We start from the raw sequence: 26,153 nt of genomic DNA on the forward strand, positions 1-26,153 counted from the left end.
TACTCCTCCCCCCGTTTTTCAGATGAGAAAACTGAGGCTCAGAGAGGTCAAGTGATTTGCCCAGTCACACTAGAATAGAACCTTAATAAATTCACATTGATCCACTGAATTAACAACACCAAACATTTCACATACTTCTGTTTCTAATGCACTAGTGATCTAACTTTTTCCAATGCTGGTTTTCAAAATGTCTGTCAATGATATCCAGAGGAAAATAGGTCCAGTTCTGCAAGATCAAAACAATGCAAATGACCTGCACACAGTGTTTACAAACTGGACACTTTCCTAAGAATGTGGAGCACTAGAGAAACGCACACCTAAGCAACTGAGCCGAGTCTTTTTCATAAACTTGTTTATTCCAAAGACAGTTGAAAACATGGCCCCTTTCAGAAACAAAGGTCAAGACATCACCTGATCACAAATCATGGAAGAGTGCTATGAACAGCTACATTAAGGCTTCCAGAGCTTGGTCCATATTTACAATTTTATTTCCTCATCAACAACAAAATAGCTCATTTTTGAAACTTCCTGTTACAAAACTGTGATCACTTCTTAAAAAATAACATGAAGGGAAAGTACAAAATTCTCGAACATTGGCAGTGAAAAAGTTGGTCTTGATAATCATCACCCATTATACCTTAATACCAGAAATCTCAAGCTATTAAAATAAACATTCCCCAGTCAACTTAACCCAGAGAGACAGCTTATGCTTACTGTCAGGAGCTAAAGTGAATTCATATGTCATACTGTGATCCAAGTATCTGATTTTCTTGGTTGTGAATGGAAAGGCCCAAACCGAAGACTCCCAGTGTTCTCAATTGAACACTCTTCCCAGAACTGACTACTTGAAAACTCTTAAAACTTTAGAGATTGATGATTTAGAGCTCACTTGCAATTGCGAAGGATTCACAATCATTATAGAATTTTCCCCTAGACCTAATTTATGTGGCATAATATGTTTTGGATGTAAGTTTCTCCCCTTTGAATTTTTTTTAAATTTTAAGTCTTTTTAAAGAGAAAAATGCCCAGTATTTACAGTCTACTTTGGTCTCTCCAGAAACCTCCCCACCCCATGCAAAAAGACAAATTCTATTAAGAGTATCTTTTAAAAGAGGGGGAAAATAAGGAGGAATTTCTTTTTTTTTAAAACCCTCACCTTCCATCTTGGAATCAATACTGTGTATTGGTTCCAAGGCAGAAGAGTGGTAAGGGCTAGTCAATGGGGGTTAAGTAACTTGCCCAGGGCCACACAGCTAGGAAAGGTCTGAGGCCAGATTTGAACCCAGGACCTCCCATCTCTGGTCCTGGCTCTCAGTCCACTGAGCCACCCAGCTGCCCCCAAGAAGGAAGAAATTCAACACGAACATTTAATATTGGTTTCGTTTTGCTTCCAAGATTGAACATGTATTTGAAATCATATCTTATTACAATTATTTCCTCCTTTGGGGGATCCCAGGCCATTTTGCAGTCACAATTCTAATCCAACTTTTCCTTAAGAGAGTATTTTGGTAGAATATTCAGTGTCTGTTTTTTAAGCTTCTCTCATTATTTGCTGAATCCAGTTAACAACCTCAGTCAAACCATTATGGCCAATGAACCCTTTCTAAGTGAGAGGGGTATTTGGGGGGTCTCTCTCCATCCCTCCTTTTCTGCTCAGTTGCCACCAATATTACTGAACCTTTTCAATTTAAGTCATGCAGACTGTTGGCTGATCTAAGCTGCTTTGTCCTTGCCTTCAAGGACCTAAAATTTAATAGGGGGAATAGGGTGCATCTCCAGCACGAAGCAGTGCCTTGCAGTTAATAAGAATTTTAACAAATATTGGTTGAAACGGACCTTCTGCAATCAATGCTCCAAGAGAAATTCAGCTCATTAAAAATGGCAGCTTCCTTACAAGCCCTGGCTACATTAAAAATCTCCTTCTCTGTTTGGATAAGGAAGGTACAGAGGCTTATGAATTTCCATGGTTTTGACATAAAGAGCAGTGCCACAAATGAGAAAGAAAAAGAAGTGGGAACATAATAATGTCCCCCAAATTTCATTTTACTGGCAACCATATTCTTTTTTAAAGAGTCGACATCTGCTTGAAAATATTCTGATCATTTTGGCAAAGGCATCATTTTGTTTATTTGATCATTCCACATGAAGGAAAGAAATCTCATCAGTTCTAATGTGCTTCTGGACATCATCATTATTCTTGTACAGTCAGATTTTTGAAAGCCCCTCCACCCCCATTTCTGGTTAGTGCACCCACTTAGTACCCTCAGCTTTTCTCAAAGAGCATTTTGAAAACTATCAGGATTAGGGATTCAATCAAGTGAATGGTGGACTGAACTTAAATCAGCTTTTCTGAAAATGGGGGCAGAGAGGCAGCACGTTTGTGTGGCTCAAATCCTGGACTAATGAAATCAGGAAAAAATTAGGGTTCATATCCTGCCTCTGAGACTTAGCAGCTGTCTGGGCAAGTCACTTCCTCTGTCAGAGCCTCAGCTTCCCAGTTTGCAGAATAGGCAGGATGAACTCTGTAGTACCTATTCCATAGAGTTGTTGCTTATGAGAAAGCTCATGTGAGAAAATGGATGGAAAAGCCCTCTGCAGACTTTTAAAAGACTGTGATCCAGGGTTAATGTAAAGAGCTTCTTTCCTGTTTTGGGACACCCTGTACGAATGTCAGGAACTATCAATTATTATAAAGTAGGACGTGCTGTCTCCCAAGAGAGGTTCACAAGTAGGAATTTACTACATGATCAGATTTCATTGCTGCATATTGGGATTTGTCATGAATTGAGCTCCAGGATTAGAAAAGAGAATAAGTTAACAGGATTTTCTTCCAAATCCAAAGACTGGAAATGTTTCTGCAATGGCACAAAAATTCATCAACTTCATCTCTTGGAGAAATGAATGGTGGCAAGTGATGAGTGGAAGGGTGAGGGACCAGGGAGAAGGGGAAGAGGAGGTCAGAGTCCGGCTACACTAGGCCAGCCTTTGCTGAGGACACTCCATATTACCAGCAAGAGGGTGGCCTGGCCCCACTTTGCAGTATTGCTTTGCATTTTCAAATAGTAGTTTAAATATAAGAGAAGAATTCCAATTTCCAACATTCTTACATATTGTCTACTTCAAAATGTGATGGTAAGGAATACTGACTATTCATTTATCCAATTAGATACAAAAGAGAATTCATTTACATCCTGTCACATTTTCATTCTCCCCAGTTTCTAAGGGGCTAATTACTTTTTTTTTATTTAAAGACTAAGGCTGTTCAACACAGAGAAAAAGGGCAAACTAGAAAAGTAATCTATTTGTGAATCAATCAGCACTATTAAAATGGCTCATTTACATGTTAACTTCATTTAGCCTTGAAATACATTTTTGATCTGAAAAGGAAATAACAGTCCTTGGCACTTTCTCCACAAAACTATTGTGGTAAATAACAGAATCATTCAGTATGCCCATTCACCAAACTGGTCCTAAAGGCAAGTGCCTAGACGAATGAGGTACTGGGGATGCAAAGACAGAAATGGAGCCATCTTCAAATCCCCTTTTAAGGACTGACTTTTTCTTCATATTTTAGATATATGTTTCCTATATACAAAAATGATGATGTTTATTTTTTTTAACTCTTACCTTCTGTCTTAGAATCAATATTGTGCATTGATAATTTGAATAAAATAATTTTAACATTTAAAAAATTGTGTATTGGTTCTAAAGCAGAAGGGCAGTAAGGGCTAGGCAATGGGGGTTAATGCCCAACACCACACAGCTTGGAAGTGTCTGAGGCCAAAATGGAACCCAGGACCTCCCATCTTTGGCCTGGCTCTCTATTCATTGAGCCACCAATCCACCATCACCCCCAACAATGTTTCCTGAATATAATATTTTTGTTTCTTGAGGGGCAGATTCAGAGGAGATTTCCCAGGAAGTTCCTTGTTTTTATAAAGTTTGCTTTAGTTACATATCTCAATTTTTAGAAATAAAATGAAAATATTAGTATTGACCCACAACCAAGCCCAAATGCAGGGACTGAATTAGACCCAGAGCATGGAGGTAGTGCTCTGAGGCTCCTCAGTAAAGTCTGGGGTTTGGATTCAGTCTGAGGCTGATTCTTTTCAGCTCTGATGACCGATGCCTGGATGATTAGCAGGCTGCAATTTCCTATCATTTGTTATTTGGTCACCCATGATAAATTCCTAAGGAGACAACATAAGCCAAACAACAAGGCATTTCATAATGTGATTCTCATTTAAGTAACAATACAACATGCACTACTAATAACCAAGATAAAGCAGACCACTGATCGCCTGTTTCTTAATCAGAATTCAACTTATACTTTGAATATTTGCTTCCTTAAGTGTACCATCCACCAAGTTTGGGGGAGAAGTTCTTCCTTTGATTCTTAACTCACATTTGTTGGCCATATAAGTTAAATTCTCTGAGCTGGAAAGGACCCTCAGAGGTCATTCACTGCAACCCTGGCTGAAGCAGGAATCCTCTCACCACTGGCGGTCAATTGCCTTCATTTAAGATCTCCAGTATGGAGAATTCACCATAAGGCCATTTCGTTACTGGACAGCCCTCATTGCTAGCATGTTCCTCCTTAAACTAAAGCAGCCAGGAAACAAAGACCTGGATTCAGAACTTAAAATTGCCGTCTAATCAATTCCATAGAATGCAAATGATTAAAAGCTCAAATTGACCCAAGAGGAGATGGTCTTCAAAAGATTCTTCATCTGGCACAATTGTTAAGGCTTTATTAAAATTTCAGAGATTACCCCTACCCCCCACCAAAAAAATTTCCCTTCAAATGAAAACTGGCTTTGTATATCTGGATTCTCCTCCATTGTCTCCAAAGCCACATAATGACATTATTATTGCTACTCTGATTGGGAGTGAAGGAAGCTCTTAAAGTAGCAGCTTTGATTTCATATTGCCAGCCTTTAAGAATAATAATGTGATCATCTCTTTTGAAAGATACAGTGAACAATTATTGAGACCCTACTGAGTAGTACTTAACAAGGCACTGCAGTTATAATGTTATAGAGAAATAGACCTAAAGGATAGACCATGGGCTATATTAATCTCCCACTGGATACTTTCTGTTAGGAATGGAAGCTATGCTCCTTAGAGGGTATATTTTTCATACGCAGAAGTCAAAATCAAATTTAAAGCAAGGGCAAAAAAATTAAATGGAACCACCCCCACCAACAACCTAACTTTTGACATCAGATGATGATAATTATTGAATATTTTCCTAAACACTGTAGGTTCAATAAAATTTTATGTTCTGCTTTTGGGATAAAAAGGAAAATTATATTAAAAGCTCAGATTTGAAAGAGCTTAACTTATTTAGAAAAAGCAAACTTTTTCAGAAAAAAAATTTTAATGATCATATGTATTTAAAATAAATCTTAAGCCTTAAAATCAAATGCCAATTTCTTTTTAATATTTTGATGATCATAAGTGTCAAAGTCAAACACTAGTATATGTGTAAGGACCTGACCGAGAATTTTGTCTGATTCACTTGCACCCTGACATTGTCAATTAATAAACATTTTGAGCTCCTTATTAAGAACCGACTTGAATAAAAATTTCAAAACTGGTAAGCATGAAGACATTTGATCGATATGCATATTCATAGAGAACTACTGGTAATTGCCCTGAAACTTGGAAAAGAAATTCAAACCTCGACCTACAAAACACATGTAAGGAGTTAAAGGTGTCCTGTGTCTTCATTATCACTGTCTCCAAGGCTGCTGTCTGTAGACTGGGCCTCATCTTCATTGAAGCTTTCTCCATTATTCACTTCCTCCTTGGTTGGCCCTTTTGGTGCATTATTTTCTGGGGACTGTTTCCCTGCTGTCAGGGGCATACTTCCAGAAGCAGAATCGGGATCAAACAAATGGGTTTCTTTCTGGGTGTTAGGATTCTCTAAAAAAGACTCCCAACCTTTCAGTCGTTCTTCTCTCTCTCTCGATGTCTCCTCAACCTATACATAAAGAGAAAATATCATTCAAAGACACCTCAACTCAGAGTGAATGTCAACTTTCCATGTGGTGTGTCCAAACTTACTACAGGCTATAAGAGTAAGCAACTCGAGAGTAACAGGAACCATCAGAAATAGCTCAAATAACTAACTTCTCCAAAGCTAGGATTTCTACAGAATACAACAGAATAGTTCCACCGAGATCTGAAGTCCTAGCTGCCTGAGCTGCCCTGCTAATGAGGACCCCAAGACTTGAGATACCCACACAGTCCATTTGGGGTTGAGTCAGGAGTCCGGTTAGCAGAGGGGCCAGGTAAGTAGCTCTCAGAGAAAGGACTCAGTCTTGCATATTTGAGAGTGACCCACTCTTTAATAAGGGAGCATTAAGAGGTGGTCTGTGGATTGCACTGAAAGCCGCAGAGTCCAGAGATACTGGGGTGCTGCTGGAAATGGGGAACAGCATGTCTGTGGTCCCAGGAGGAGGGGGGCATCTGGAAGCCCGAGGAACTGTCTAATGATATCCACAAGTTATATGTTTTCAAAGTTTGGGCCTGATGCAGACAAAGGTTTAGATAAGATGGCAGGCGGTGGCAGAATCTTGGCCCCAATGTAAGTTGGACAAAATGGAGTCCAGTTCAACCTGGCTACAAGCTCTGAGCTTGACTAGATTTTTGGGTGTGTGTGTTGGTGGCCATGTATGTGAGTGAAGCAGGGTCTATGCTAGAGGTAAGGGCAAGGAGAGTAGTTCAGAAGCATGAATGGTTGGCTGAAAGCTTTGAATGGGAAGCAGAGCTAGAGTGTGAGAGCCTGAGTGTTCAACTGAAAGTCTGGGTAACTGCTTTAAGTCAATTAAAATAGAGAAAGTTTCTTCATGAATTGAAATGCCACCGTTTAAGGTTTAAATGGTTGTGAAACTTTGTGAAAGAACTTCTCATAGAGGCTTAAGGACTCAAGTTCTGGGTTTCTTCTCAATGTTCTGTGGGGCTTTGCTTATATTATATGTCTAATGTATTTCTTCTAAATGCTGGTAATACAAGTGTTAGCAAACAGTGTCTATAAAGTTGTGGTAACAGTTAATTCCTCCCAAAAGCTAAAGAGGTGAGGGCAGGGCAGGAGCTGGTGATCTGGGCGGGGGAATATCCAGCAGGAGACAAAAGGAGCCTTAAAGTCGAATCTTTTCTTCCCAGTTTTGGGAATAGTTAATGTGTGAAATATTGCGTATCAAGGGCAGTTAATTTTTAATGTTGGTAATGAAATGCATTTTATTCTAGGTATTAACTTTGTTATTTGAGTGCTGTCATTTCACATTTTGGTCAAGCTGTTATTTGTTTCCAAAGCGCAAGGTCTTTCTGATTAACGTGTGTGTGTGTGTGTGTGTGTGTGTGTGTGTGTGTGTGTGTGTGAGTGTGTGTGAGTTCTGGAGTAAAGAAAGTTCGTTTTTGGTTTTTGTGTTGTTGTAAAAATGACAAGATATTGTTGGGAAAAGGCATTGCTTTAAATGGGAAGAAAACCCTGAGTGTTTTAAACTGACAAACGAATTTCCTTTCAAGGAGCGGCTTTTAAAATCACACCACAGAGGTCAGCTATAGCAAAACAAGACATGCTCATGTAATCAAAAGAGATACCACATAATATGGGACAAGGCATTTTTTCCCCTATGATGTATGAAATCTACATAGGATTTAGTATTTTGACAAACTTATAGAAGAAGTTGTATAAATATTAATAATTGGTGATACTATTACAATGATCAAATTCATAATCTAAGAAAAATCTCAACTTCTAAAATCTGACATAGAATCAGTTTTCATAAATGGCCACTGGGTACTCCATAGACTTTGACTAAAATGAAAATGACTGATGTTAAAAAAAAACCCAAACTTATAGCCCCAAATGGAAAGAAAAATGTTTGATTCTACATTGCTATTCCTTTTATTTTCCAGCTATCTGTTCCAAGCAAGACTCAAAATTTAGTTTCTGCTTCTTCATTTTGATCTTTTGTGGTAGAAAAATTGTGATTCATACTCTTATACCTTGGAATCCCTCCCATAATGTCACAGGCCCAAAATATTAATGAATAAGTGTGAAAGTCTACTATGGTTAGTATTTTTATGTCAAACAAAATTCAGATCATTTCACTTTAGAATTCATCACTCCCAATTTGAGTACAGGGTATGGGGAAAGGACAGGCAGAAGGGAAAATGGAAACTCAAAAGCTATAGCTCTCACCTGATAATCTGTCACACCATCCCATACTTCCACATGCAATTGGCGACCACCAAACCACCTCCCATTGAGGGCTTGTATACAGAGATCAGCTTCTTCTGGTTCCTTATAGGACACAGAGGCCACACCGTCTGGGTGTCTCTGTAAAGGGACAAAAAAAGGCATGATTAAAATGCCCTTTCCCCTTCTAATCTAGGTGAGGGAGGCAAAAGTTCAAACACTTCATACATGAGAACCAACAATATCTATTCTATTTACTGGCTTGGTTCCCTGATCTTTGTCCTATAAAATGGGGATTTAAAGAGTGTTATGACAGCCCATCCTGGGTGCCGGGTCTGGGCTTCCCTCTGTTCCAACTCTTTGCAAACTGTGTTTCTGAGATTTTCCAAAATAGTTACTAAAAGGCAGTGACTATTGAGAGTTGCACAGCAATCGGGGCAAAAGTCGGTCCCCCCACCCAGATCAACTAAGGTTATCCTCCCCATCTTTAGCAATTTCTCAATGCTCAGGATAGGGGAAAAATGACTCTATTAAGGGAGATGGCTTTATGGGAGGGGTTGGCAAAAGATGAGAAGCAGAGAAAAGAGAATGATTTCTAATTGAAAGCTGTTTCAATTTCAGGTTTGGAGCTTATTCCAGAAACAAGGCAGAAGCTGTTCTTCTTGTTCTAGAGTGTAGTGAGAGATGAGAAGTCACATGCATAAGAAGGGCAAGATAAGGAGGGGAGCTTGCCAAAGAGTGAGTATTGATTAAGTGTCCTCCTTTCCAAGGAACTGATTTCTCCTTAAATTTACCCTTCTCTCTTGCCTGATAAGAAAGAAAGCTATTGCATCAGGAGAAGTTACTGTTGGTTTTTCAAAGCCTGTGGGTAGGAACTATAGAGGGAAAACATTTTTCCTTTGTCAAAATACAAGGTCAAAGGAGAATATTCGAAGTGAGGAGAGAGGGGTCGGTTGCCACAGATCAAGTTTTTCCTGTCCTTTCCTGAACCTGATTGAGGCATATAAAAAATTGAAATTCCCCAATACTTTCTACTTAAGTTTTACTAATAAATGCTTATTTTTTTTAAACCTCCACTTAGAATCAATACTGTGTGTTGGTTCCAAGACAGAAGAGTGTTAAGTGCTAGACAATGGGGGTTACACAGGATCACACAGCTAGGAAGTGTCTAAGGCCACATTTGAATCCAGGACCTCCTATCTAGTCATGGCTCTAAACTCACTGAGCTACCCAAATGCTTATTTCTTGATGAGCACCTGACAGCCCTACCTGGAGTGCTAGTATACAGAGCTAAGCTTCTTCTAGTTCCTCAGAGGACACACACTTATAACTAGATAGGAGTAGGGGAAAAGGGTGTGGCTGGGCCTGTGCTTTTCCTGGTTTGGGAAGCTTCCAGATGAGGAGAGTTCCTCTGTCTATACAAGAATGGACTTTTGGGACAACTTATAGTCTTTGAGTTGCCTGGAGTGACTTTCCCAGAGTCCCACAAGCAGGCCCTGACAGGGGAGGGAACTGGAAGCTGGACCTCTCTCTCCACTAGGCCTCTTTATGACTAGATAAGGAGGCCTATTAGGTAGAAAAGGATTCCAAACTCCAGGTGCACATTAAGGCCTGTTAGCTGGAAGACTGACTGATTACTTGAGTCATTTGCCCAATTGGGTCATGCACTTACATCAAAGAGAAGGACCTTCTTTACTTGCCCAAACTTCTCACACTCTGTTCGGAGGTCTTCCCTGATTTCATTTAGCACTAATGGATCCTCCTGCAAAGATTGAACATGGTTAAACACATTTCTGTCTCAACTAGAAATCTTTCAAACCCATTTCCAGGAAATGAAGCTAGAATACTACTACATGCACACTTTGCTTTTAGAAAGTGGTTTTAGACTCGCAATTAAACCTATTTATAGCTTAATGGTTTTAGAAAAGCATTATATGTGTAGACAGAGCAAAATGTAGCCCTTACAGTTCTTGTCAAAGTCTCTCACATAACACATGTATAACCCAGTGCAATTTCTTGTCAGCTCCAGGACGGGGGGAGGGAGATAACATAAATCATGTGACTATGGAAAAATATTTAAAATAAAAAACACACAAAAAGTCTCTCATATATCAAAATTGGAGAAGGCAAAAAATTAATTAAAGAAGGCAACACAAGAGTAACAAATACACAGAAAGCCTTATTCAAGGATCCATTGAGTAGTACCATCAAGAGAGGCATCAGGACAAGGAGGTGTTTGTTGTTACCATAAACAGTATTCTGATGTCCAAACAAAAAGACTTCCTAGCAGTAGAAATATTCTCCAAATATTCCTGTCAACAAATCATACTCTGCTAACTCTATCAGGGTCTGAAAAAGTACAGTCTCAGCAAAATCCCGGCATATTTTTAAAGAAATATTGTATTGGGAAAATTACAAAAAGAGACTATAACTTTATTAATTTCCTCTGAGGTTATTTCATTTCTATGTACTTTGGGCTATTTCTCACTTTAAAAGAGTATCTGGTCATAAATGGAGTTCAGTACATTCAATTCACTTAGTTATATGTAAAGAAAATATGCTACAGACCAGTATCAGATATGGGTATGTGTGTGTATGTTTACATGTGTGCACATGCGCATGTGTGTCTGTGTTTTTAATAGTGATATTTTTGAAGCATTAATTATTTCTCCCTCTTCTTTGCACAACTGAACGCATATGAAAAGCAAAGAAAAATAAAACCTTCCCTGTAAATAGTCCAAGAAAACAAATTCCCACATTACCTGTGTTGTTTACTTCTGCATTGGGTAACATGCGTCATCTTTTGCTCCTCTGGAATGATGGTTTACCATAGTACTGTACTGAAATTTTTCAAAGTTGCTTTTCTTTAGAATGTTGTCACAGTATAAATTGTTCTAGTTCTGCTCATGTCTTCCTAGTTTCCTTTGAAACTGTCCACTTATTTCATCATTCTTATAGTGTAATAATATTTCATTATATTCATATCCCATAATTAATTTAGCCAGTGGCATATATTTTTGAGAAAAGGTTAGGAACATACTCTGATTGGAATCCAGAGAGTTTATTCCATGTGAATTCAATGTAAATTTGTATCCCTTTTTCCTTTCTAAAAGGAAAGTTTTGAAAATCCATTTTGGTCTCACTCCCATCCTTTGACTGGATTGGGAACTTGAGTTCCGAGGCGTATCTGTATAAGGAGAAGCCTCTGGCTCCCTGGCATCCTGGAAGATGCTTGCATCTGGTCCCACATGACTCCTGGCATCCAAAAGATTAGCTTCTGTGTTCCAGACTGGGAGATCCAGGAGTGACATCACCGGGATTATAAATTAGGGATACAGGAAGCAGCATGGTCTCTTTTTGGCTTTCCTGGTGAGATATAGCAAGAGGTCTCTTTGCTAGAAGAAACGCCAGGTGAGCTGCAAATTCTGGTTAGCTAGGCAACTAGCCATGTGATTATGTGCCTTTTCTCTCTCCAATCTGCTTTCACTATCTACTAATTATAAATTAATATGTAGTTTCCAGAGAATTTTAATCCTACATTCAGTACTGATGGGTAATTTACAATTACAGAAGGAATTAATGATATGAAATAGCCTTTTCCTTGAGTTCAGAACACCATGGCATCTGAGTTTGGGATCAAGCTTTTCCTAATGGTAGTCTGTGACAAAATTCATAGTAATTTTAAGAGAGACTGGACAAACTATTCACAATGGGAAAACAAAGTGGATAAACAACATATCCAGTTTTAAAAATGCAGTTTGATGTGCAATCTATAAAATTAGTCTGTAGATAAGCTTATTCCATACAAATGCTAGACATGTATGATGATCCAGGCCCAGAACTGAGAGGGAAAGGACCAAGTTGGGTTCTATTTGAGAAATGATACAACATTTTTAATGACTTCAAGCTGCTTTCCTCTTGTACAAGCTTTTTTGCTTAACATGAATGTTCCTCATGATGATGGTATTTGGCTTAGATTCTTAGAACTCCATGGCCCTAGATGAATGAGGATGATGGAGAATTCAGAGGTCAATGATGGCCCCATGATGGATAAAAGGATGCTGGCATATGTCCCCAACAGTGAATCTGGTGTGATAATAGGAAGCATTAGCAAAACTATACATGGTCAGAAAAGAAGTGAGTTGGCCTGGTTGTGAGGAAGAATGAAACAATGGTGTACACTGTACACTACTACCCCCCTCCATAAAACATCAAACAAATAAGTCCTCCAGTGGGCTTGGGAGAGATGCTAAGGTTTATTTGTTTGTTCATTTAAACATGACCAAGAACCATGCAGAATGAGAAAGCACCAAAGGAGATTATAATTTTGCTCTGGGGAAACAAGTCCTCAGACTATGAAAATAACACTCATACGATCCCCCATACATTTTTTACCACCTATGAAGAACATCCAAGAATGGAACTGGAAGGGACAGAGGCAAGAAGATTTAAGACAGGCTTGTCCAAAACTCTCATTTGACAGATGAGGAAACTAAGGTCCAGAGAGAAACAACTTGCCCATAATGCAGCTAGTTAGTGGCAACCTAGGTCTCAAAACACCCCCATTCTAGGCTCTTTCTACCATTCTACCTGGGAAGATAAAAAGCCATTTAACTTCTTTCCTCAATTCCCTTACTAGAGTAGGCTTCTGCTTCTCTCCTCTTTGTTTCTCTTCCTCCTTCAAGCTGAAAGATCCTGGCCTCTTTGATCTATCCTTCATATGGCCTGGTTTCAGGTCCTATGACCATTTGGTCCCACTCCAGCTGTGGTTTGGCCACAACTTTGGGTTGTGTTGGATCTAATAAAGACTATATTGGAGCTTAGCATCACCAACATCAGCCATACTACCTGGAGCCTGGCACACAACTACTCTATCTGTATGCTATCTTTCTACACATGTATGATTCCTATTGATGCTGCTGCCTTGATATAAATGAGCACTTATTGGAGTAGATTCTTTTTTTGTTTTAACCTTTATCTTATAGCTCTCATGTCTGTTTTCTCTCCAGGTGAAACAGAGGGTCATAGCATCACAGATTTAGAGTTGGAAGGGCTCTCAGAGGTTATTGAACATAAGCCCCCCCCTTTTATAGATGAGGAAACAGACATGTTTAAGTAACTCACCTACAGTCATATTGATAGTGAGCATTTGGGGTACGTTTCAAATCTCAAGACTAGTGCTCTCATCACTTGGATGGCATGTTGCCTCTCTCTGAAGGAACAACCCCATTTCCTTTACTTGATCCTGAATGGCATGAACTCAAGGCCCTTCACTATCCTGGTTATCCTCCTCTGAACCTATTTCAGCTTACTGATATTCTTAAAATGTGATACTCAGAACTGAATCCAGTACTCCAAATGTGGGCTGATTCAAGTAGAAGACAGAGGAGCCCTTATCTCCTCATTCCTAGAAGCAGTAAGGCCTGCCTCTATTTATGGAGCCCATGACTGCATTCCTTTTCTTGGCTGCTATGTCACTTTATTGACTCCTACTGGACCTGAAGTACACTTCAGGATCTTTTTCAGACAAACTGCTGTCTAGTCACACCTCCCCCCAGGATCATAAGAGCTTATATCCTGAGCTGGAAGGGACCTGAGAGGTCACCAAATCCAATCCCCCCATTCTATAGAGGAAGAAACAGCTCCAGAAAGGGGAAGTGACTTGTTCAAGGTCACACAGCTAGTAAATAGCAGAGGCAGGATTTGAACCCAGATCCTCTGAATTCTGATCCTTAAGGCACTCTCCTATAGGCTTGTTTCCAGGCTAATTTTTACCCATTACTGACTACTTGGTCCAGCCACTGAGCCAGGTGTGAATCTGTCCAGCTATGATCTAGCCCATTTTTCTGTCAGTCATTTTCTCAAGAACAGCACAAAATATTTTATGGAATGCTTTGTTAACCTCTAAGTGAGCCACAGCTACAGCATTCTCCTGATCTCTCTGGTTGGTAACTGCCCAAAAGGACATCAAATCAGTCATGAAAGATTTAGCTTTGTGATGTCCCTTTGCTGTATCAGTAACAGGAAGAGTAAGAAGAAATTATGGTAACAAATCTCCCTTATCTGAAAATGGATATTTGGTAAATTCCTGTCTCTCTCTATAAGACAAAATGGGAAAATGCTGCTTAAAACACAAACAAAATCTTCTGAGTAGAAAGAACCATTAAACAGACTTGAAACTAAAATCAGATCTGAGGGAAGATGTGGGAATTGCTCCAAAGTCCTGCAGTAAAAAGCTTCATAGCTATTAAAGTTTCAGAAAGCTGTCTCTAGCAGCTTTTTATTTGTTTTCCAGGATACGTTTCTTTTTTCCTGATGAGGACACAGAAGGGGAAACTGCTGTCCCTTAAAAAAGGTCTATTTCAATGTACTTAAGAGTGAGACTGAAATATACCCATCATTGGACCTCAGTTTTAAACCTTTTCTTAGAGATCTTTGTCAGCCAATGTATTTTAATAACACTAAAAATTATATATAGAAGGTCCTTTCATGTCACAGAAAAATTAACATTTGTCATCTGCCCTCATGTTAAAATGTATTTTTAAGCTCTTTACTTCTAACTCCCTCCAGCTGTCTGGTATATAAATGTACGCCAAAGGGGAGAGGAGGCACTTGTTTTCTGAAGCTCCCACCTTGCCTGGTAATTGAGATCAGCTTTAACTGAGAATGACTAGTGCTAATGATCTCTGCCCTTCAGGAAACTCTACCTCTCCCAAAAAGTGATTGAGGGAAAAGCAGACTCCCCTCTAGAGCACTTGCTATAGAGGAACACAACTCAAAATGTGTTCTAACCATCTTAAGATGGAGTCATTTTTCAAATGTGCACACTAACTTGTATGTTGGCATAATGAAAAGCACCGAGGTAAAACAACAAGTGTATGGCAGCCTCTAAGTCTGAAAGCATCTGGTTAGTCTTTGAAATCTGCCTGACAAAAGGAGGAACTGAGTACCTAGAAGGAGCCAAGATCAAGAGCAAAAAGGCAACTTGAGGCCATCAAGTCCAGCCTCTTCATTCTACAAAAGGAAAAAGTGAGGCCCACCATGGTGGAGTGACATGCTTGAGATCACAAAGCCAGGAAAGATCCTAAAGACAAAAGAAGGGACTCTGGTATCTATTGCCCCTTGCCATGGGCACTTGGGTGAGAGACACAATCCAGAAGGACAGATATCCTCTGGGGGAAGGGAAGGAATAGGCACTTGTTAATAATAATACTAATAGCTAGCATTTATATAGCACCTGCTATGTGCTAAGTACTGGGCTAAGCATCTTATAAACATGAATTCATTTGATCTTTGACCAAAGCAATTGAGGACCTCAAAAGAGCTCCAAGACGACAGGATAGACATTTTTGCCAGATTCTGTCATTAAGGCTCTATGATCCAAGGACTTGTTTAGTGGTCTAGAAAGAACAAAGAGGCTTTAGCTACAACTTATTGTTCTGTGATCCTTTGGGCAGTGGCATATCTTAAGCTCTTTTGTCCTACACAACACAGGCCTTAATTTCAGTTTCTGAAGGATGTGGAAGGAACATGGAACATTAAAATGTTGTTTTCTTCAACATGTGTTCTCTGAGACCTCTTCCCAGTTCTAACACTCATTCTTCACATCTATGGATTCTATAGATCTATTTAGATCTCACTCTGCCAAAAGGTCTCTCTCTCTGCACCCAAATCCCTCTCATTTTTTAAAGAAACTCTCACCTTCTGGCTTGGAATCAATACTAAGTATCATTTCCAAGGCAGAAGAGTAGTAAGAGCTGGGCAAGTGGGGTTAAGTGACTTTCCCAGGGTCACATAGCTGGGAAGGGTCTAAGGCCAGATTTGGTCCCAGGATCTTTTGTCTCCAGGTCTGGCTCTCTATCCACTGAACCACCTGACTGCTTCTAAACCCCTCTCATTTTTTACAGCTGAGAAATCTGCATCTCAGAGAAGAGAAATGGTGGAGACTAACTTAACTTAAGCAACCTGAGTTCTAGAGCAAATTAAATGGAAGGATTGAACTGGGATTGAACCTATGAAGTCTCTACAGTTTCTCTAGTTTCTCAGGATCAGTGATACGGTAGAAAAAAACAGCAGGCATGGAGTCAGAAGACTCAGCTTCAAATCCTGGTTCTACTACTTTCTAGCTCTATGACTTTGGGCAAGTTACTCTGCTGATCTGGGATAGGGAGTTAGATGTGATGACTGCGAACGTCCCTTCTGTGCTTTACATGCCTCAAGCCAAGAACATCATCTACCACAAAGTCATCTTCATCGTTGTCAATTTGGGGATTCTCCAAAAGCAGCTCCTCACTAAGTAACAGGTCCAGGTATTTCACAAATGGACCTGTCCAAACCCAAGGTCATCTATCATCCTCTATTAATAAAATCTTTTCATGACAGCTTTTTGTTGCGTCCCCTAATTAGGGATTTGAGACTGTAATTTTCAGCCTAAGCAATAGGAAACCTGGAATAACTTCCTGGAGAGCTTGCCATTTTAATTTTTCTGCCTCTACTACTTATACATGTGAAATTGACTTTGGAATCATCAGAGAAAGCACGATGCCACCCAGAGCCCTAACAACCAGGTTGTTGTGAACATTAAAGAAGAGAGCTCTGCAAACATTGAAGCACAATATAAGCAGAGTGAATCTTATCATAACATCAAAATATCAGGCAGGAAGGACTTAAACATCTCACCTCAAAATCCTTTGGATGGAACATATTCCTGATAACGACAACCCGCTCATGTCGCATTCGCGTTGAGCCAGCTTTCTTCTCAGGCCGCCAATCTAGCTGTCTAATTGAAATCAAGCAACAATAAGATATCATAGCTTTTCATTTGTGCAAATATTTGTTGGAGAAAAAAATCACTTAGTAATATTCTCCCTCACTGGGCAATCAATACTGACAAATAAGGGGGCAGCTGGGTAGTTCAGTGGATTGAGAGTCAGGCCTAGAGACAGGAGGTCCTGGGTTCAAATCTGACCTCAGACACTTCCCAGCTGTGTGACCCTGGGAAAGTCACTTAACCTCCATTGCCTAGCCCTTACCACTCTTCTGCCTTGGAGCCAATACACAGTACTGATTCTAAGATGGAAGGTGAGGGTTAAAAAAATTTTTTTAAATACTGACAAATAATTCTTTGCCTTTGGTGTAAGCTTTTTTTTCTTCAGTTACCATTCATCAGAGACCATTCAGAAATAAAAATAAACATGTGCTGTAGGTCCCAGAAACCCAGATCCCCAAAGTAGCCCAAGGCCACCCTTTTGGTTTTTGTTCTTGTAGAGTCACTCTCAATTTACAAAGTTAGTATTTATTTTAAAATGCCAATGCCATTTTTGAAAGAGAGTTTACTTATACCAGAATCCATGACTCTTTGAAGCTTGTTTTAAAAGTAATTATCTTTGACATCTCTTCTGGTTTTATGGGAAATACACTGTTCTGGACACATACCTGAACTCTCCTTGTTACATTCATTTACTCCACGTTTATGAAACCCTAAGAAATCATGGTACTTGTAAATAAAAACAACCATGCTCCTCCTTGACTTTCTTTGATTTACTTTATTTTATTTTCACTTTCTCCAGTAAGGTTTTGTTTTTTCCCCAATTACATGTAAAGGCAACTTTCTTTGCTTTAATAGTAAATTCCCCCAATTCACTATAATTTTAGAGTTCCTCCAAATCAACATAAATGTGTTTGGCTGCTTTCTAAAAATAACTAGGTTTTTGTAAAATTTTGGTTTCCTAATGATCATCTATCCAAATTTCAGTAGTCAGATTTTAATTAGCATCTAATTACTCGAGTAAATAATTTCTTAGGTTAAAGAACATAAAACAACTGATGTTATGCACAGTACTTTGAAAAAAAACTTCTCATTTATATTGCAAATAAATATAATGCATTTGTAGTAAAAAAACCCCTAACCTCAAATCCCCTTTTTGTTACCATTCCCAGTAAGAGTCTTGGTCATCTCTAGTTCTCTAGGAAATAATTTCCTCCATTGTACACATTGTACACATTTAAAGGAAATCAGATGCATATATTTGGAGGAGCAAAGTGATACAATTCCTATTACCAAAAGTTGTTACCATGTTTCAGCCACGATGAAACATTGCCCCCAAACAATAACACCTCCAGAAAAAATCAACACTAACTTTTGTTGTAGAGACAGCTTTTTCCTGTAGTCTTTGCACTTCTTCTTCTTCTTACTGGCATCATATTCTCCCTTGAGTTGAAACTTAGCCTTTTCCACATGCAGCTTGTAGCCTCTGATTACATCATCATCTAGAAGCTTTAATGCTAGATCGACCGATTCTTTCTATTTGAAGGTAAAATAAAATCTGTTACGTTCTATTCTGAAACAAGAGAAATCATAAAAATTATTTACAGGAAATATACACATACTGTCATGTCATGTAATGAATTGTAATTGTGTAAAATAAGGCACTCATTTGGTGGAGTGGGAAAAAAGACTTGGGTTGTAAATCAACAAACTTGGTTTCTAGTCTTGACTCGGACACATTAAGCAGTTCATTGTATGGCCTTAACTTCCCTTCTCGTGGTCTCCATTTTCTCATCTGTAAAATGAGGGTGGTGAGACAAACTAGATTGCTTCTAACATCTCTTATTACTTTAAAATTTGATGATCCTTACATCTGCAGGTCCAAATGATTCATGGGATGGGTGATATCTTTCATCTTCCAATTCCCATCTAACTCAGCCGTATGATCTGCTGAACATTGCAAGGTGATTTGTATGTGAAATAAACTTTACAGTGTTGGTTCCTACACAAATGGGGAGTACCGTAAAGGTACTGCTTGAAGCTTTGGAAGTAGACCTGGCAGAGGCAAGGAATGAAATGACAAGAAGGACTCAGTCACACTCAGCCTGAAAGATGATGCTCCCATACTCCTGCCTGGGCTCTTCTTACTGATGGCTCTCTACCTATCAAGCTGCCAATGGAGCAATTTTCTAAGTTGCCCGTTATCTCCAAATCAGGTTTCTTAGAGGCCCCATTTCTGCTTTTAAAATACCATTTGGGGGCAACTAGGGAGCATGTGGATAGAGTGCCGGGCCTGGAATCAGGAAGAGGATCTGGGTTTACATCTGGACTCAGATACTTTCTAGCTGGGTGACCCTAAGCAGGTCACTTAACCCCAATTGCCTCGCCTGTACTGTTCTCTTCTGCCTCGGAACCCATACTTGACAGAAGGTAAGGGTTTCAAAATACCATCTGATCCACACTAATCTCAATAAGCATTTATGCATAGTTGATAAGAGTTTAACAATCCTAGAATCATCTTGTAAAATGTCTATCAAATTCCTTCTCTCCAATTGTATAACATTCGTGACGTGATTTCCAAATCTATCATGTTTAAGACCCAGCTCAAAAGTCCCCAACCTATGTAGCATTTTTTCCAAGATCCCTTCCCTGACTGCTCAATCCTAGCCTCAGTAGTATGGCCCTTACACCACTTGACATGCATTCAGTATACCTATGTTTACTAGATCTGTAGGGCATTATTTTGTTCTTCCAGATGTCAGCCGTTAACCATTTCCAAGCTGCTTTATCTCGTTCTGGTACCACTGCCATTGGACTGCTATGTGCCCCAAAGAAAAGGGCTTTTGGCTTTTATTTCTCCCATAGTCTCTAAGAAGTCCTAATATGGTGCCGCTTACATGGTAGTTGTTCTATAAATGTTTCCTTTTGGGGGTTGGTGCTACTCTTAGTCAACTTTCCCCATTTTTTATTAAGCACACACTCCCATCTTTGGTTTAAAAAAACCCCAAAGCAGGAAACATAGAAGGTACAAATTCCTTGCTAGTCTGGCTAGAAAAGATTCTAAGAAAAGAAAATATTCACTGGCGAGGTCCCACAAGTAAACTCTACTAAATGTGGTACACATATGCAAGTTGAAATTTCAGTTTCCTTCATACCTCACTCATATTTCTAGATGGTGGGCATCATCAATAAAAGCTTTCAAATCTCCATCTTATCTAGGTAACTGACCTTCAAATAACAGCAAAGCCCATCTCCTTTAAGATTTCCTTGTTTATCTTTATAAAGCTTGATTTTATATTCTTCTGTTTGGGGATCTTTCATGATAATGCCACATTTGGACATAAGCTGTATAAATTCATCCTTTGTAATGTCTGGAGGTAAGCCTGCAAAGTTAACAAAGATAGTGCAATGTGTTTCAGAAAGTAGAAGAGAATAGCTGTATTCCTTCGAAAAGCTGCTTCATCCAGGTATTCTACCAATCAGAAATGCCCATGAATGATATTGTGCCATCTGAATCTTCCAGAATATTCATGAGATCCACGCGCTTGACTACATGAAAATGAAAAAGTCCTAAACAAAACCAAAATTTAGACCAAATTTAAAGTACCACCTCTAGCCATCAGATTAGGAAAATAATTAAAACAAATTTGGAGTTTGAAGGTATTTTGCATTGCTTCCATAATAATAACATACCTTCATTTATTGTTTTTCAAACCACTTCTATAGTTAAAGAAAGTACAAAGTTAATGATTCAGAAGATATGGGAGCTTAACTACAAGTTGCAATATATATAACAAAATTAAACCAACATATCTAGAACTTAGCTGCTGAAAATTTAAAATGTCTAAATGTATGTTCAATCTCAATCAAGGGATTTTCTTAGGAAGGCCTATGTTATTTGCTCAAATACATATATGTGTATTTTTAGACTATTTATTATATCTCATAGGATCTAGAGTTGGAAGGAACCTTAGAGATCATCTAGGACAACTCTTCCCCACCCACCCCCGATTTTGTAGATGAAGAAACTGAGGCCCAAAGAAGTCCAGTTTCCAAGGTGGGATTGGAAGCCAGATGTTCCCAACTCCAAGTATACAACTCTATTCCTCTCCTAATATTCCTCATGTATAATGCCATGGAGTTGGCCAGATGAACTCTGCTCAAGATCCAAAATTTGATGGTAAATACCCATTTCTCACCATGGATGAGTTTCCAGATAGAAGCAAGACAAACCTTGACCAAAATATACTCGAAGAAAACCAAATTATGTAAAAACCAAAGACTTTCTACCACAATGTAATGGGAAATGCTTTTTTAAAGGAAGTACTTACCAGTGACATACACATTTGTGTTTCTGCCCTCTTCAACATGAAACCATCCTAAAAAGAAAAGAAAATATATGTGTCCCAGAGCACAGGAACTAGTCAGGGAGATAATTTCCTTGAGCTTCCAAGATCACAGACTAAGAACTGGAAGGTTCAATGACTCTATTTGTCTCCCTTTATTTAATATATGAAGAAACTGGCCTTGGGTTGGTTTGGGGGTGAGATCCAAAGCCAGCATTCCTTCTACTGCCCAGGGCTGTCTCCCTTATCTTTCATTTATTTGGGAACTGAGATCACCACACAAAAGAATTCAAATCCTTACCTGCCTTTTCAAAGTGCTTCAGAGCTGGGCAATTTATCTCTTTTCAAGACACTAATTTGAAAAAGGAGGTTGGCTTGTCTTGATTCTATAAAATTCTAAAAACTATTTGTAAAAAGACTTCCTACTGCTGTCCCTAGAAGCTATTGCTATTCTTTAAAGATCTAGGGTCAAACTCATTTTTTTGAGAATTCATGTTTTTGTAAGATTGAAAGCCCCTTACCTGGTTCAGGCTTTCTCTTTTCTCCTTTCTGCTTTTTCTCACTATTTTGGGCGGTTTTTTGGTCAGTAGGATCCTCACCAGCTTTTACATTCTTATCACTTTCCTTTGCTTTTTGCGGATGAGAAGAAGCAGGTTCATCAGGAGGGAATCCATAATTGGCTTGATATGTAGCAAGGAAATCTTCAGTAATCTAAAATGAAACTCAAATATGTAAACACATCCTAACTTAGTTATTCCCTAGATCACAGTTATGGGCTTCCACCAACAGTGGTTACAGCAGTGAAGTGTACAAATGCCAGACCACTTGAACATATGGAAAGCATGTGTTAATAACAGATGATGTGTGGGCAATCAGGATGCAAGAACAAATTTCGAGCCACTAGGCATTGGGGCACCTCGGAATTCTCTTGGCACCTTTTCTACTTTGTTGCGGGTATTTATGAATACATTTTATCCAAGTCTGTTTTTCCATTAGAAACCTTGTATGCCATAAGAATAGTGGATGAAACCCAGTTGATCTGGCTGAAGTTCAAATTGGGAGCTTCCCGAAAGTTTTAGCCACAACATCGATCTGGTCATACATACATATATGATGTGTATATATTTAATACACATATTTATTAACTATTTAATCATCTTAAGTACATAGAGACTTAGAAATGGCTTCCTGGGTTAGGGTCCAGGCCACTGATTCAGACTAAACTAGTTTTGCCTCACTATAACAAAAATGCCACTTCATCATGTTTCAAACTAAATGAGGACAGCACTACCAGGTCGTAGCTATCTACTTGCAATAGGATAAAGTATCACTGCACAAAGGAAAAACTGTCGTGCTATCTTCATACCAATCAGTTCTTTAGTCCAATCACTCTTAGGAATGAGGAAAAAAGTAGAAGCTCAAAGTTTATGCAGAAGCAGACTTATAATACCTTTTTGATATGATGAATAAGTCATTCAAAGTTCAGACTACTGCAAGAGCCATGTTTAAAAAAATAGCTGAAAAAATGTGAATGGGAACTAGCATTATAAAGATAGAAATTGAATACTGAACTGGAAGACACTAACATGCTGTCAGAGAGGAGGTAGGGACACATAGAAGCAAAACAAGCTCCTAAGGTTCAAAGAAGTTTAACTTCTTTAGGGGGCCTCTACTGTCTCAGTGAAATTTTTTCAAAGTCTTTAATAGCTCTAATAACTATTAAGAAGTTTTAAGAAGAAACTTTGAATAAACTTTAATAGTTTAATACTTTACTAAGACTTTGAGGACAATCTATATATACATAATTCAAATATAAATACCTAAAAAGAGCTGCTTCTTCTTCTTATAATAATTGTTATAATAGGTTTGCAAGTCAGATAGTGTGCTCTTGGGGCCCTTCTCTCCATCTATACAGGAGTTATACCTGCATTTAAAAATTTTTTTATAATTAAAAATTTTTTATCTGAACTTGAGAAAAATCAATAAACAGGAGAACATTTTCATTTATAGAAAGGTGCTTTTTTTTCAAATTGACAAATATACCATTCTTTGCAAAGGATACATATAAAATATGAAACGATGTATCTCATTCCATATAGCCTGCTTTTCCTTAAGTATATACTCAACTCTGCATGGTTATTCTAAACCATCTTGACTGTTGCCTCTGAATTTCTTTCTGATCTTGTCTATATTTTCTTTAAACTCTTCATTAATGGTCTTTTTTTTGTTTCTAGATCTCACACACCTAGTCTGTTCTATTTATCAACATTTCTATGTTTTAACCAGTCTAGATAATTACTGCTCTGTAGTTGGAGACCCAGTATTGCTTTGTCCCCTTCCTCCTCATACTTTTTTTCATTATTTTTCTTGCGGTTCTAGATCTTTTGCTCCTCTAGATGAATTGTGCACCCCTCCCCACCCAGCTTTATAAAATAACCCACTGGTAGTTTGTCCCACCACTAGGTAAGTAAATCAATTTAGGTAGTACTGTTATATATTGCATGGCATAATCATGAATAATTATCATCTTTCCAATTAAAGCCTGTCTTTATTTCTGTAAAGATGTTTTATAAGTATAGGAATATAATTCCTGTGTGTCTTCAAAATATTTGATCCATTCTTGTAGTTATTTACAAATTTTTCCATTCAATTTTCTTTTATTTTTAGTTTAATTTTCAGAAATTTCCAGAATTTCCAGATACTCTCTCTGTCCCCAACCCCTTCAAACAGGACTTATAGCTTAAAGATGTATTTTCCACCCCCTCTTAATTCCAGTGTTTTCCCTCTCTTAATTATTTCCCATTTATCCTGTATATAACTTGTTTGTATATATTTGTTAGTTGTCTCTCCTATTAGATTGTGAGCTGCTTGAGGGGGGCTGTAGTCTGTATCTTCTGCATTTAGTAACTGTGTTTTGACTGGCTTCTGGGAATACATTGTTTTTAATTTCCTCTTTTTCAAGCTGGAGGTAACAATGTTTCTTTTATTTTTGGAAAAACAGCCAAGAGATTCCAGGTACCCAAATCCAACATTGCTTTGAAAAGATCCACACATATAACTGGAAAAACTCATCATGTCAGTCTCTAGACACACTCCAGAGGTTGTATGGCTCAACTAGTCATGTCTGGGGACAAAATGAAAGAAGTAGCACCTGGGCACATCTGAGGATGCTGCCTAAATTGTTAACAGAGTTGCCCACCAAGCCAACTATTATTTTAGTGATCATAGATTTCATCCTAATCCGAGGCCAATGCCTTGCCCAACCAACTGAAATTCTGCATCTTCTACAGAGCCCAAGTTGAAAACCTGAGCTGTCCCCTGAGCTGTCCGAAAGGTCCCCTCTGGTATCAGCCACTCTCTAGCTGGTTCTTGATATTGCCATTTTGGGAATGTCAGTAAGGCCGAGAATATATAGTTACATGAAGTAATGGATGAATGAATGAATGAATGAATGAACTGGCACCAGAACAAATGGAAGCCAAGCCTGAAAAGGTAGACTAGTGAAAGTCAAAAGCAACTTGGAAAACGGATTAGTTAGAAGCTGAAGTTCAAGTCAAACGGCAGCCTCCCATAGGGTGTCCCCATCCCAGTCCAGGAGCTCTCCAGTCTCTCCTACCTTGGGGAACCACGCCTTCTTGTCCAGGTCCCACTCGTAAGCAGTGCCATCGGCTTGGTCCACATAAGTGTAGGGGTCGTTGCCCTCGGGCAGCTCGCTGCACTCCTCATAGAGTTGCTGGAGCCGCAGCTGTTCGGTGAACTCTTCGTTGTTGTCGTGCTGGTTACCGCTCATGTCTTCCCGCTCCTAGGAGAGGTGGCCGGGAAGGAAAGGCCCAGATAAAGTCGGGGAGTAAGTGGGATGGGAGGAGGAGGCGGTGCTCCTTTCATCCCACCTGGCTTCCGCAGGGGGCTCGGGTCCTCCCGGGCTTGGGAACTCTCGGGAAGCCCCATTCTCCCTCCCGCGCACTCCCCCCACCCCCCATTTCCATCCCCAGTCCGGCAGGACCCTCGCTCCGGTCCCCATGCTTGACTGGCCTACCTGGGCAGGCATGGATCCAGACGTCTGGTCCCAGCGAAGTCTTCGCACCTAGCAGGCCAGTCTTCGGAGGGAGCCGGGGTACTGCAGTGAGGGTGGAGAGGGAGGCGTACAACTCGGTGGTCCGGACGTCCCGAGCGCCACCTTCCAAAAGGGTACCCCAAGCCCCCACCGTAAGCGAGTGCGGCCGGCGCCTATAAGCATAGCCCTTTGGAGCGTGGCCCGCCCTCCCCATGATGTAGAGAGCCCCAATTGGTCCCGCGGCCAAGGGCGGGTCTTTCGGACTGGGTGCTTTCCGGTTTAGGCTCCAAGTTCCTCGGGCTCCCGCGGGGCTTGGGACCTGGTGCCGAGCGCCAGGGGCTTGCTGCTTTGACTGGAGGGTCTCGTTGACCACCCCCGGCAGCTCTCTCTGTCGGGCGGGCTAGCCGGCCAGCCGAGCTGAGGGAGCTCGGGGCGCTCTTTAGCGCGCCTTAATGAGCACGTGAGAAGAGCCGGCCCGAGGGCAGATCAGGGAACTGGAAAGGTCCGACTTCCTGATGCAGCTGAGAGCAAGCTTTGGGTAACGCTACAACCTGGCGTGCCCAATTTGCTCCCTTGTCACTGCCGCAGCTGAGCCAGCCCTTATTAACTAGCTACCATGTGCCAGGCCCGGTGCTAGCAGATGGGCCACCAGAAGCACCACTCCCCTCATTAAATAAACCCCAAGGAACTTCCAGAGGAAGAAAGAACGTTAGTCATTAGGACAGGCCCAGGAGCAAGAAAGGCTTCCTCTTGAGATTCGAAGAGGCCAAAGGAAGG

At 39.8% G+C, this 26,153-nt stretch overlaps 1 protein-coding gene across 1 annotated transcript; it reads right to left on the bottom strand.

Annotated features, from left to right (window-relative positions):
* Positions 1–337: 337 nt before the first annotated feature.
* On the bottom strand, positions 338–25,569 carry HTATSF1 (HIV-1 Tat specific factor 1). The gene is made up of 10 exons (XM_001362552.5): positions 25,359–25,569; positions 24,939–25,124; positions 21,844–22,033; positions 21,308–21,355; positions 20,205–20,359; positions 18,349–18,512; positions 16,889–16,988; positions 9,882–9,971; positions 8,213–8,350; positions 338–5,986 (listed from the first exon to the last, which is right to left on the bottom strand). Exons 1-10 carry the CDS (start codon positions 25,368–25,370, stop codon positions 5,711–5,713), a joined length of 1,359 nt encoding a protein of 452 aa, XP_001362589.3. The 5' UTR covers positions 25,371–25,569; the 3' UTR covers positions 338–5,710.
* Positions 25,570–26,153: the final 584 nt, after the last annotated feature.

This window comes from Monodelphis domestica, chromosome X, assembly GCF_027887165.1.
Source record: "Monodelphis domestica isolate mMonDom1 chromosome X, mMonDom1.pri, whole genome shotgun sequence".
Lineage (NCBI taxonomy): Eukaryota > Metazoa > Chordata > Mammalia > Didelphimorphia > Didelphidae > Monodelphis > Monodelphis domestica.